The following is a 12588-nucleotide window of genomic DNA, read 5'->3' on the forward strand; positions in this document are numbered from 1 at the left end:
ATATGATTTACACGTGTTAAAAAAAGCCCACTTGCCATCTCCGCTGGTAGTTCCCTGAATGTCACTTAAAGCGAGCCTTTTCCCTTTCCCCTCTGCGTGGAGCGATTTATGCCCGGGGAGTTGCAAAGAACAGCGAGGGCATTCATTTTGCTCCTGGGCTGGGGCACGTGGGCTGCAGCCTGCGGGACTCTCATTTCTGAGGCCACTTAGGGGATTATCTTGAGAGAAAATTGTCCCACGAACGATTTGTGGGCACGGTAGGCTGGCTAATCCTGAGCGCCTTCCTGTTGGTTGGGAATGTCTTGGTCTCCTTTCTCCCTTAGCTGACCGTACAGTCAGCAAATGCATTCTTTGCTCCTTCCTGCTTTTGGGCGCTGCCCAAGATACCAGGGGGTGAGGTGGGGGAGAGAGACCGTAGCTGACAGGCAGCAGTAAAGGGGACACATTCCTCCCCTCCCTCAAAGAGGATCTTGGTGTTCACAAACTTCAGTTCTGGAGTCAGATTGCTCAGGGTCAAATTCTGGCTTCCATATTTATTAGCTGTGTGACCTTGAGCAAGTGACTTCACATCTCTGATCTTCTGTTTCTCAATCCATAAAAGGGGAGAATAGTGGCACTTACTGTATAGGGTTCCTGTGAGAATCAAATGAGCTAATCCACGTGTAGTGATTAGCCATAGTTTTTATTATCCAGTGAGACGAATACACAAAGCAACCCTTTCTCACGTGCCTATTGTGTGTCAGTACTCGGGTAAATGATTTAGCCACATTTATCATGTCGGGTTTACCTTCTAACCACCCTGCCGAATGGGTGTGATGGCTCCTGTCCCAGGTGAGCCGGCAGCAGTGAAGTGCGGAAGTTAGTTAAGCTGTTGGGTTAAGGCCACACAGCTGGCAGAGGGGAAGATGGGGTTTGAACCCGGGACTGACAAGAACATGCCATGTCCTTCCTGAACGTGCCAGTGTAGGGTGACATGTGCTTCCGACAAGCAAAGAGAACGTCTTGGGAAGGAGGCGTCCCACCCAGCTGGGGCGGTGGCTTTGGTGGTGCCCGTGAACGCTTTGCTTTCCTGGGCGTGTCTGTGTCTAGACTGGGCTCCGGGTTGTCTACACTGTGCTCCCAGGGACTCTCTGTCACCCCTCGGTGCCCCCCTCTTCTCTCGCGCTTTCCTCTGGATCAGAGGGAACAACCAACCTTCCTCTTCTCCCACCGCAGTGACCTCTCGGCTCCATCTTTCTCCCTTAGTGTGATAATGACATTTTTTAAACCACAATTTTACTTTTGGGTGGTGGGGGGTTTTCTTTCATGTGTCCTAGTCTTGCCGCCACCATCCCCCATTGAGGTGCAGAAATAGTCCCAGCTGTGAGATGAAGGTTCCAGAGTTTAAAATTGCAACTTGGTGCTATTTATACTCCAGCCCGAAAGATGGTGTGGGTTTTTTTTTTTTTGTGCAGTCGTTTATTTTGTTGTGGTATCGACGGCTCATGCTGGAAGCAGCAGGCACTGGCGCTGTATAAACATTTCTCTGGGGACAAGTGGGTGGTGAGGGAGTCTTCAGGTGCGGGGGGTGGGGACGAGGCCACCCCTCCTTGGAGCAGAACCACGTGGCCTGGTAAGCCAGAGAAAGTGGTTCATGTTCTGGGTGAACTTTATTTCTGGATGCCTGGTAATTACAACAGCAACAACAAAAACTGGTATTTTATAAGTCATGAAAGGAGTACATACTCGAAGGGGGGAAAAAGCTCAAACTGATTTTTACACAAGTGAATAAAGTGGGGCTTGTACCCCGGCAGGCCCGCTGAATGTTCACAACTGGCTTGGCCTGTGGAGTGGCAAAGATTTTCTTTTTTGAATGTGTGCCAATATTTAAAAATTGGGGCATTTCCCATCAAATTAGAATTTCTGACTCCTCTTGGAAGATGGAAAGATCCAGCAGCCCTGGGCCGGTGTTTACTGATGGCGGCTAGTGGCTAGCGGCTCTGGAACTAGACAGGCACCTCTCAGATGACCACAAGCTCCGATGACCTGTTTCACTCATTTATGTCACTGCCTGGCCTGGTCTTTTGAGTGCTGGACCCTTCAAATAACATAAAACATTTAAGTCCCCATTGTCAGAGCGCATTCCCCATCCCTACTCCCCAGGGCGACGAAAGCACTATTAATAGGGTTTCCAAAGAAACTATAGCATGCCTAGTTAAATTTGAATTTCAGGTAAACAACAAATAATTTTTTAGTATAAGCATGTCTCACCAGGCACAGTGGCTCACACCTACAATTCAGCTACTCGGGAGGCTGAGACAGGAGGATTGTTTGAGCCCAGCCTGGGCATCATAGTGAGACCCCATCTCTTAAAAAAAAAAAAAAAAAAAGCATGTCCCTTACCTGTTAACAGTTAGGCACATATCATTCTGGGCCATTCTCTGTTGAACCGTGTACATTTTTGTGTGTGGTTACAAAGACAGATTTGTAACTAGCACCTTCGGCACCTTTCTTTTCCCCGCCAGGTGCTGCTCAGGGCACGCTGTGGAGTTTATCAGAGCAGGCTCTGAGGCCGTGGACTCCAGCCTACGTTAGAATCCTCGCCCCATCCCTTGTTAGCTCTGTGACCTCGAGCAGCTTACTTGACCTCTCTGAGCCTCAGTTTGCTCATCTGTACAGTGGGGAGGACAAGGGTAGCTTTGTTATTTCCAGTTAGCATTTATTGATCTCGTCTCTTCTGAGAGCTGCGTAGAGCGGCTCCTCTGCCTTGGCTTTAACCAGTCCTCCATGGGTGGGCGTCAGCACTGCTCCAGCGTATTGCTATTTCCGACCAGGCTGCGGAACGGGGTCTAGAAGGAACTGGGCACATAATCCTAAGACTTAGTTTGCTTTAAAAAAAAAAAAAAAATGAAGGGTGTTTGTCTCCCTGGAAACCACTTGCTAATCTCCAGGATATTGTCTCTCTTTCAGGCGAAGGAGGTGGAGGAGACCATCGAGGGGATGCTCCTGAGGCTGGAGGAATTTTGCAGCCTGACTGACATGGTGAGCGCCTGCCCGGGAGGCGTGGACTAGGCCAAGGCCCGACTTCAGGGCCTGATGGAGTTTTGTGGGGACGCCATGTTGGTGGTGATTTAGCAACCAGAAGGAATGGGGCAGCGGCCAGCGGTGAGAGGAAAGCCACACACACTCTCTCTAACACTCTCTCTCTCTCTCACCTTCTCCCTCACACTCTCCGTCTCACACACACACGCTCGCTCTCTCAACCCCAAGCGCTTCCTGAGGCAGCCATCTTGATCTCGTCCTTCCCCTGAGGTGGTTTTATTCCGCAGAGGAGCCAGGAGCGGGCCACAAGGTGGCACTCTCGGGCACCGATGCGGGGAGCCGTTCGGTGGGGATGCTGAGACTATATTTAACTTGCCTCGGCTCTGCGCAGTTCGCAGTGCAAACATGGAGACAGCCAGGAAATGGCTTCAGGCCTGCGAGGCCTAGGAGGAGCCTCTTGTCCGGGCCGCAGCTCGCGGAGGGGTTGGGCATCAAGTTCCTTCCTGAATCCTTTTGTTCTCTCAGCTTTTGCCTCCTACCCTGTTTTGTTGGCTCAAATCCCCTAGGCCGGGTGGGGAAGAAGATGGAAGACAATGCCTTAGGCCCGAAAGACAAAGTCTCTACTCCAAATTCTCTAAGAAGTCGCCTCTAGATCCTCATGTCTCCAGGGCTGTTGCCAACCAGGTGTGGAGCCCCTAGGAGCAGTGATGGAATTTTCTAGACGTTCCCAAGCTTATTAGAGGCAAACCAGCAACCCAGGTTTGAGGCTTCTGCCAGGAGGCCCCAAGGATAGAGCTCCACGCAGCGACCAGGCCTGCCTCTCCCCAGCGCAGAGGAAGCCTGGTCGCCAGGGCCCAGTGGCGTAGATTGATACCCCTGCGAAGAACAGTGTCCTATGCCTGAGGGGCATTTGTGAGAGTCCAAGGGAGTAACAGTGGCCCCAGACGGTCATCGAGCGCCTGCCTTGTGCCAGGCTCTGTGCAAACAGCACAATAGAGCAGGCGCTGTGTTTGTTACCCCTGTGTATTCCACAGACACTTGAGTGCCCATCCCGGGCCACACTCCGGGGCACAGCAGTCAGTGAGACAGACACATTCCCAAGAGGACCAATGTGTTTTTTTCCTCTTTTTAAAGTTCAGCTGTGGGTTCAGGTGGGAGCTCGGTAACAAGACAGGCTTTTAACGGCCTGGGTAGTCCTTTCCTCGTCACCAAACCTCTTCTCATGAAGAGGCCCCATGGTGAGCTGGAGGCTGCAGAGAGACTCCGATCTGTCTTTGTCCCCACCGAGCCCCAGGCTACTGGGGGAGACCGCTTTGGGTACCAGTCGCCGTTGTGAAGGTGTGTTCCGGGTGCGTTAGATCCTGCCTGGGAACTCGGGAAGGCTTCGCAGAACAGGTGGTGATGAATTTGGGGCTTGAAGGAAGAATGGAAAGAATTCAACAGACGGGGCGAGAGGGCGTCCAGGCAGAGGGACCAGCCTGTGCAAAGGCAGGAAGGCCAGGGACGTGGTGTGGCTGTCACTGTGTGGAGAATGCTGGCCACAGGCAGGGAAGGCAAGTCTGGAAGACGCTGTGGACGGAGGCTCCAGGGACACTTTTGTTCCCAAGTCCCACGTCATCATCCCTGTGTTCTGTGCAGGGAGACCCTCCACCTAGCCTGAGAGGAGAGCTCGGGGCAGGCGTCCGCTTGGGCAGGCGGAGAGAGGCCCGTTCCACCCAGCCCTGGAAAGCCGTCGTGGCTTTCCCGGTGGACGTAGGTGTCTGTGTCTCCAGGAGGCCCAAGATTGCAGGCAGCGTCGGCAAGGTCTTCCAAACTCGGAGCCTGGAGATGTTCTCTGCAAAGATTTTGATTCTGAGGCCACGCACAAGTGACCCATGGGCCCAGTCCTGCCTGCAGATATGTTTCTGGAGAAAACCAGCAGAGAACACAAGCATTAGCTGCTGACATTTTTAGAATTTCATGCAAAAAATCTGGATTTCTGGCTTTTCTCAGAAAAGCGAAGATGCGGCCCCCCGGGGTGCTTACTCCCACCTGGCACGCATCGCCAAGGCACGTGGCACGCAAGCGGCTGCCCGCTGTGCACCGCAGGTGTGGCTCTCCCGCTTGTCAGAGCCGCGCTGCTGCCTGGGGAGCCTCCCCGACTCCACAGCCACCGCGTGCTCACGTGTTTTTGATGGATTACGTTTCCCTGTACTTGTGACCCTACCCAAAGTGGGAAGATAAAGCTAGACCAGGAGGGTCCCACGTTCTAAGAAGCGGAAGAGAGCGTGCTTCCTTGCAGAAGCGGAGATCTTTCCACGTGTCTACGTTGACATGATGTACCCAGCCTGCACTGCAAACGTGTGATGCTGCTGGGGCCCCTGCAGGCATTTGAGTTTGCAGCCCCTGGCAGCTGCGCTCTGTGCCGATGACATTTACCTTATAGAAATCCTCTGCCCCGCCCCCAATGGTTGGTGCTTGGCCTGCTATGCCAGTGCCCTTGCGTCACGGGCACACGGCTGCAGAGAGAGGCGTCTGGTTACCAGTCCTAGCGTGGCACCTCCTTTGCTCTTTAGAGCTGCTTGAAAATCTAAGGTAGGGGGCAGGCGATGTCACACCATGGACCACTGCCCCTTGGGCCCCTGCCTCAGCCTTCAGAGACACTGATCAATTTAGAGGTCTGAGAGAAGCCAGACTCTATGCTGCATGATTTAGAGAGAAGCCACTTCCTTTCTGATACAATCAGCCTGTTAGAAATCAAAGTCCAGCTTCCTGTCTGATGTATTAATTCCTCCACCAGCTTGTCCTTGATCACTCGCTGTGATGGAAATTCACTACTCTGTGCTGGGACCTCTTTTGACCCTCGATATAATGCCAATTGTTGGCACTTCAGACTCTGCGTCTTCCTGCTGTGGGGACTTGGGCTCATCACTTTACCTCTCTGAATCTTCATCTTCTCCGTAAATGGAGATCGTGGTTCTGATGATCTGTTGCTGCATCAAACTACCCCAAAACTTAGTGGTGTAAAACAGCCAGTTTATTCTGTGTGCTAAAGCAGGGCACAGGGGGGACAGCTCTTCTGAGCCACATGTCACCTGCGGGGATGGGGATTTCGAGTTGGCTCCTTCATCACTTGTCTGGCACCTGGGCTGGGACGGCTGGTCTAGCTGGGGACTGGTTGGCGTGACTTTCCTCCATGCAGCCTCTCTGCGGGGCTGGCTTGTGCTTCCTCATAGCATGGCCGTCTGGCCTCCCTGGAGCAGTCGTTACAATAGGCAGGAAGTGGAAGCTGCCAGGTCTCCTGAGGCCTGGCTTTGGAATTAGGCACAGTGGCGCTTCTGTCGTAGTTTACTAGTCAGAGCAGTCACACAACCCGCTCCTAATCAAGGGAGGAGGACATGGACCCCCCACCTCTTCGTGGGAGGAACATAACCCACTACAGATGGTATCCATCTAGCCAAGCACGGTGGCTCACACCTGTAATCTCAGCACTTTGGGAGGCCGAGGCGGGAGGACTGCTTGAGGTCAGGAATTCGAGACCAGCCTGGGCAAAATAGCGAGACCCCTGTCTCTGCAAAAAATTAAAAAAAAAAAAAAGAAAAAACAAATGATATCCATCTCCAAAAGTTATTGTGAGGAATAGACGAAGCAGGGTATCTGCTTTATACCCACTGGAATGGCTGGAATTAAAAACCACCAAAATACCAAGTGTCGGCAAGGATGTAGAGCAACTGAAACACTCATACGTTGCCAGCAGAAATACAAAAAGATACGGCCAGTTTGGAAAACCATTTGGCGGTTTCTTGTAAACAGACATTTAACCTGTATCCCAGCAATTCTAATCCTAGGTCATTACCAAAGAGAAACGAAAACAAGCGTCTACACAAAGACTCATACCCAAGTGTTCCTAGCAGCCTTGTTCATCATGCCCCAAGCTGGAAACAACCCACATGTCCACCCGCAGTGCAATAGGTGAATAAATTGTTGCTTGTTCCATATTGGAATACAACACAGTGATGAAAACGAATGGCTGCTATACCCAGCAGCAGAGATGCGTCGCACAAACGTGATGTTGAGTGAGAAGCCAGGCAGAGAATACGCCCTGTGTGATTTCGTCAGTCTGAAGTTCAGAAATAGGCAAAACTGATGCGCGGGTAGAAATCAGGCAGTGGTCGGCTTTGGGAGGGTGCTTGCAACAGGGGGGAGGCATGAGGGAGCCTAATAGGGTGATGGAATGTTCTGTGTCGCGGTCTGGGCAGTGGTGACACAGATGCTAACATCTGTGCAAACTTGTCAAGCTGTCCACTTTGGACCTCACTGCATGTCATTTAGACTCAATTAAAAGTAATTGCCGAGCACAGTGCCTGCTATGTATTACAGGACCAATAAATGGTAGCTACTAATGTCATCATCGTCATTATCAAAGCCAGAGGGCCGGGGCACTGGTGATGTTACCGCAGTAACTGGATTTGTGAGGACTTCCCGCTCAGCCCTCTGGGCTCTGGGCAGCTTGTCCAGTTCCTCTGAGACCCCAGTGGCCTCAGGCCCACCTTCCGCCAGGGAGCAGACTCTTCCTTTGCTCACATAGACGGAGAACATTCCTGCTGGCCTGGGCCCAGCAGCTGCATTTGGCACGGGTGTGTGTTCTGGGTCAAGTGCATTCGGTCTCCTTCCTGGGGGCCCTGAATCATCCTGGACAGCCGTCCTTGCTCTGTGATGACCTCAGCACCTGCCGCCCAGACTTCTGGGCCCCTGAGACCAGCTCTGGGGAGGTGGGAGCGTGGGCTGGGGATCCCGGGGCTCAGGCTCATAAACCTGTTCGGATTGGTCCTGGCAGAGGCTCAAGAGCGTTGATCTTTCACTGACAGCTCTTCGCTCTTCTCAGAGTGGAGCTCAAAGGCGTGCAGAGTCACATGCCCGTGATGTGACCATGTGAAGCGAGTTGGGTGTGAGAAATGTGTCACTTTCCTCTTGACCCCCGTATAAGAAGAAAAGTGCTCTGACTAGCCACGAAGTCCATGTTGGGGAGACTCTAGGGAGTGGTGGGGACTGGGGCTATCAAAGGGGGCAGCTGTCACCGGCTCCAGCCGGTTGTTGTCATGCGAAATGTGGGCTCAGTGTGGCTGGGTCTTGGCTCAGTATGGTCAGATCTCCTGATTTTTCACAAGAAGCCAGAAATCTGGGTTTCTAAGAGAAATATCCTGAGTTTGACATTTTGGCATTTTCTTGTGCTTTGTTTGTTTTTTAGACAAGACCAGGCTGACGCTGCCTGGGCCCGATAGAATAATGTCTGTGGACCTCTGGGGTTGGGGGTGGCCCCAGACCAACCGTGATTGGAATCCTCCTTCCCTCGCCTTCCAGCTTTGCGACCTTGGGCCAGCTCATTTAGTCTCTGAGCCTTGGTTTTCTCACCGTTAAAATAAGGCTGAAGAGGAAATAGTTGTTGCTTCACAGGGTCTGTCCCAGCACGTGGCGAAAGCGTCGGGTGCGGTCTGTTGGTGTCATGCCCTTCGTGACTGGCCTGCGTTGAATCACCCTGAAGTTTCCTCTTACAGTTCCCAGCCCATGGTGGGAACAAGGGTGAGGGCCGGGGTCGCTCAGCCCCCTGGGCTTGCCCTCCCCTGCCCCCACCCTGGGTACCTGCCTGCCTCTGCAGGTGTAGACAGCCCCTGACGGCCGACAGTTTCAGCGCTGGAGAAGCCGCTTCAGGGAAGGGCCCTCCCTCAGCCCACGCCCTCTGTGTCCTCCAGTACCTTGAGATTTAGAGGGAGGCGGGAGGGCTCCTTCTCCTTCACCCCTGTAAGGTTGCTAAGACCAATCCCGCATTCTTACTCCCTCCTCCCCTTTCTTTAGAAATTAACAGAAAGGAAAGATTTGCATTTGCTGTGCAGTGTTTAGGCCTTGCCATGGGGTTAGTTATCTGCTTTGTGTCGTATTAGGTGCTTTCTCCGGGCTGAAGGGATGGGCTTCTCTCTAGACATTCGGCCTGGGGGAAAGACAGGGAGGGTACAGAGGACTTTCCCCATCGCTGGTGACAAACGTTGGAGACAGGGTGTGGCCATGAGAGAAGGGGGCAGGGAAGGGGCACTAGGGAGGGGTGGGGACTATGGCAGCAGGCGAGCTCAGGCCCTCCCAGAGGGAGCAGCCCCAGCCTTTGATGTCTGGGGGTCGCAAGCCCAGTGCTGCCAGAGTTACTGTTAAGACTAGCTGTAAATCCAGACCGAATTACTTGAATTTTTAAAACCATATTTATGTATTTTATTTTGGAATAGTTTTAGATTTATGGAAAAATTGTAAAGATAGTTTGCAGAGTTCCCACGTACCTCCCTCTTGAACATCTCACGTCACACGGTACATTTGTCAGAAGTAAGAAGCTGACGTTGGGACGTTGCTATTCACTATGCTCTGCACTTTATTTTGATTTCACTGGTTTCCCGGGAATGTCCTCTTTTTGTTCCAGGTTCCAGTCTCAGATGCCGCATTGCACCAAGTTGTTATGTCTCTTTAGGTTCCTCTGATCTGTGACAATATCGGTCTTTCCTTGCTTTTCGTGACTTTGACAGTTTCAAGGAGTGCTGGTCAGGGGTTTTGCAGAGGGTCCCTCGATTTGGGTTTTTCTGCTGTTTTTCTTGTAGTTAGACGGGAGTTACGGGTTTATGGAAAGAATGGCACAGAGGAGGGGCCTTCTCATCACGCCCTGTGCGCGGGTCCCCAGTGCCCCCGGGCATCACTGCGGATGGGAACCTCCATCGCTTGCGGCGGGTGGTCTCTGCCAGGTTCTCCACTGGAATGTTGCCGTTTCCCCCTCTCTATACCCCAGTCAACTATGTGCGCTCATCAGACATGAGTATGTTTATTTTATACCTTGGGTTATAATCCAGTCCTACGTTACTTATTTTGCTGCTCAAATTCTTCCAGCTTTGGCCATTTCACTCTTCTGGGTTGGCTCCTGCTCCCCTCTGACACGCCCCATCCTTAATTTTTTGGATACTTCCTTTCTGGTCCCACAGGATGCTCCAGGCTCTCTTATATATTCCCTGTCCTAGCCCTGGAAGCAGCCATTTCTCCTAGGAGCCCCACTGGAATTATAAAGTTGGAAATTAAGTCAAACACTTTGGGGGCCACATGAGGGGCATCCGTGGGCCACATTCAGACACAGATGGTCTTATTTAATCCCCTTGAAGTCCTTGTGAGTCAAGCACTACTGTGCATCCCCATTTTACAGATGAGGAAACTGAGGCACAGGGAGGCTAGGGGACTTGCCCGGGGTTGTGGTGAAGAAGGGTTGGACAGGGACTGAGGCCAGGCAGCCTGACACCAGATGCCACCTCTCAGGGCCAATGTTTGACCTTGGGGGATCAGGACATGAGGAAAGAGTGTCCCTGAGGACACTGGACTTGGAGCCAGGTGCCCTGGGAGCTGGTGGCACCTTGACCAGGGGAGGGGTCCAGGGAGGGGTGGGGGTAGAGGGAGACATGGAGGAGTTTGGTTTTGGACGAGCAGGGCAGTGGGGTGAGGGTCTCGAGAGAGCCTGTGACGAGGATTCTGAGACACCTGGCCAGGGGGGTGTCGTCTGAATGGCGGGGGGAGCAGGTGTCCATGAGAACCACAAGAAGTCTTACATACTTAGGCAGCAAGAGGAAGAAAAACAGGTACAGTTTTCAAAAATGTTTTAAAAATAAACATTTTGTACTGAGTTGTCATTCCGTATTATCCATTGCTACATAAAAATTATTTCAATTATGGCTTAAAACAATGTTTATTCTGGTGCAGCTGCGCTAGGCCCTCTGGCTCGGGGTCTCTCGCAGGCTGCTGTCCTCACAGGCCCGACTGGGGCATGAGCCGCCTCCAGGGAAGATCAGTGGTCGTGGGCGGGATTCAGTTCCCCGTGGGCTGTTGGCTGGAGGCCGCCCTCAGTTCCTCCAGCATGGCGCCCGGCTTCAGCAAAGCAGGCAACGGAGAGGGCCAGGGAGAAGGGAGACAGTGTGCATGAGTGAGCCAGCAGAGGGAGGACACTAGCAAGATGCCGGTGACAGCCTTGTGTCACCTACTCTTGGAAGTGACATCTTATCCCTGTGGCTGACTCCTTCATTAGAAGCGAGTCATTAGGTCCAGCTCGCAGTCTTGGGGAGGGGAGCGCACCCAAAGGCGTGGATGCCAGGAGGGTGGGAGTCACTGGGACCTGTCAGGAGCTGCCAGCGCTCTGCTAAACCCTTCACCCTCACAGCATTCCAACGAAGGAACGACCCCATCATTGCATCACTGTCCAGATAAGCAAAGGAGGGCTCAGAGAGGTGTGGTGACTTGCCCAAGGTCACACAGCGCATGGTGGGCAGACCTAAATTTACACTCTAGTCTGACTCCTGAGTCCAGCTCCTGCTGTGCCCACTGGTGTCCCTGTAACTGTGGTTCCCAGATCCCCACTCGTGCTGCTCGGAGCCTTGGCCGAAAACACAGATTCCCAGACAAACAGGACCAGAGTCAGAGGGGCCCGGGAGTCAGCGTGTGACAGGCTTCTCCCAGGGGATTCGGATGCTCCCCAGAATTTGAGAGCAGCGTGTATACTGCCCTTCTGCACAGCGAGGGTGTGATAACATGCAAATGGCATCTCTCTTTCTCACACACACACACACACACACACACACACAGGAGGGTTAGGCTGGGTCCTTAGGCTCTGAAGGAAAACAGAGGTGTCAGTGTCTAAACTCAGCGATCCAGGGAAAGATGTGGCTTCCTGACGTTCACAGTCACTTTTGGGGTCCTTGTTAGCAGAAGAAAATGAAAATTAGATGGTGCAAGGAAGTACTTAGCACAGTGCTTGCATGTGAAAATCGTGGTTTTCATTAACATTAATGAACATTAATGATAATTATCGACTTGTTAACATTATTAATTCCTGTGCAACAAAAACAGGACCTAGCAGTTTGGTTTGGAGAAGAGATTTTGCTGCTTTCCATTTGCTCCAGTTTAGTGGTTTAGTGGTTGAAAATGTTCAGTTTGGGACCCGCTGCTGGTTCTTTGGGTGGGGGAACGATTAATTTGTGGGTCAATAAATATTGGTAATACCCGGGTGGGTCTGGGTGCCAAGAGGCAATGGGTTTGGTTTCCACCTGGGGCTCTGGGTTGTTCCTGGGCCTGTCCTTGAGCAGGACACCACCTGGCATCTTAGCCATCAGCGGGGTCAGCCCGGATGCTGGCCAGCCCCCAAGACAGGCAGGAGAACGCGGTAACAGGGCAGGGCGCCTGATGAGCTGTTTTGTTCCTTGCAGATCAGGAGCGATACTTCACAGATCTTGGAGGAAAACATCCCACTTCTTAAGGCCAAAGTGACAGAAATGCGTGGCATCTACGCCAAAGTGGACCGGCTAGAGGTACGCCCAGGATAATAACGCAGTTTCTTTGTGAGACCCGCAGACTTGATCTGGGTGTCACCTTCTCTTCGAAGACACAGGTCTGGCCTTGAGAGCGTCAGGTGTTGGGCCCCACAGAGGGGGTTTGCGATGAAAGAGGGGGGCTGCACGCATATGCTATTTTTTAAAAAAATGACAAGAATTTGTTTCCGACATTTAAAATCAGGGTGCTTTATAT

General features: G+C 52.3%; 1 protein-coding gene across 1 annotated transcript in view; it reads left to right on the plus strand.

Annotated features, from left to right (window-relative positions):
* BCAS4 (breast carcinoma amplified sequence 4) overlaps positions 1 to 12588 on the plus strand; it is a 49542-nt gene that overhangs the window by 11192 nt on the left and 25762 nt on the right. Inside the window, exons 2-3 of the mRNA XM_069496140.1 lie at positions 2950 to 3021; positions 12270 to 12371. Coding sequence (XP_069352241.1) covers positions 2950 to 3021; positions 12270 to 12371 — 174 coding nt within the window. The remainder of the gene's footprint in view (positions 1 to 2949; positions 3022 to 12269; positions 12372 to 12588) is intronic.

Source organism: Eulemur rufifrons, chromosome 20 (genome assembly GCF_041146395.1).
Source record: "Eulemur rufifrons isolate Redbay chromosome 20, OSU_ERuf_1, whole genome shotgun sequence".
In the NCBI taxonomy this organism is placed as follows: domain Eukaryota; kingdom Metazoa; phylum Chordata; class Mammalia; order Primates; family Lemuridae; genus Eulemur; species Eulemur rufifrons.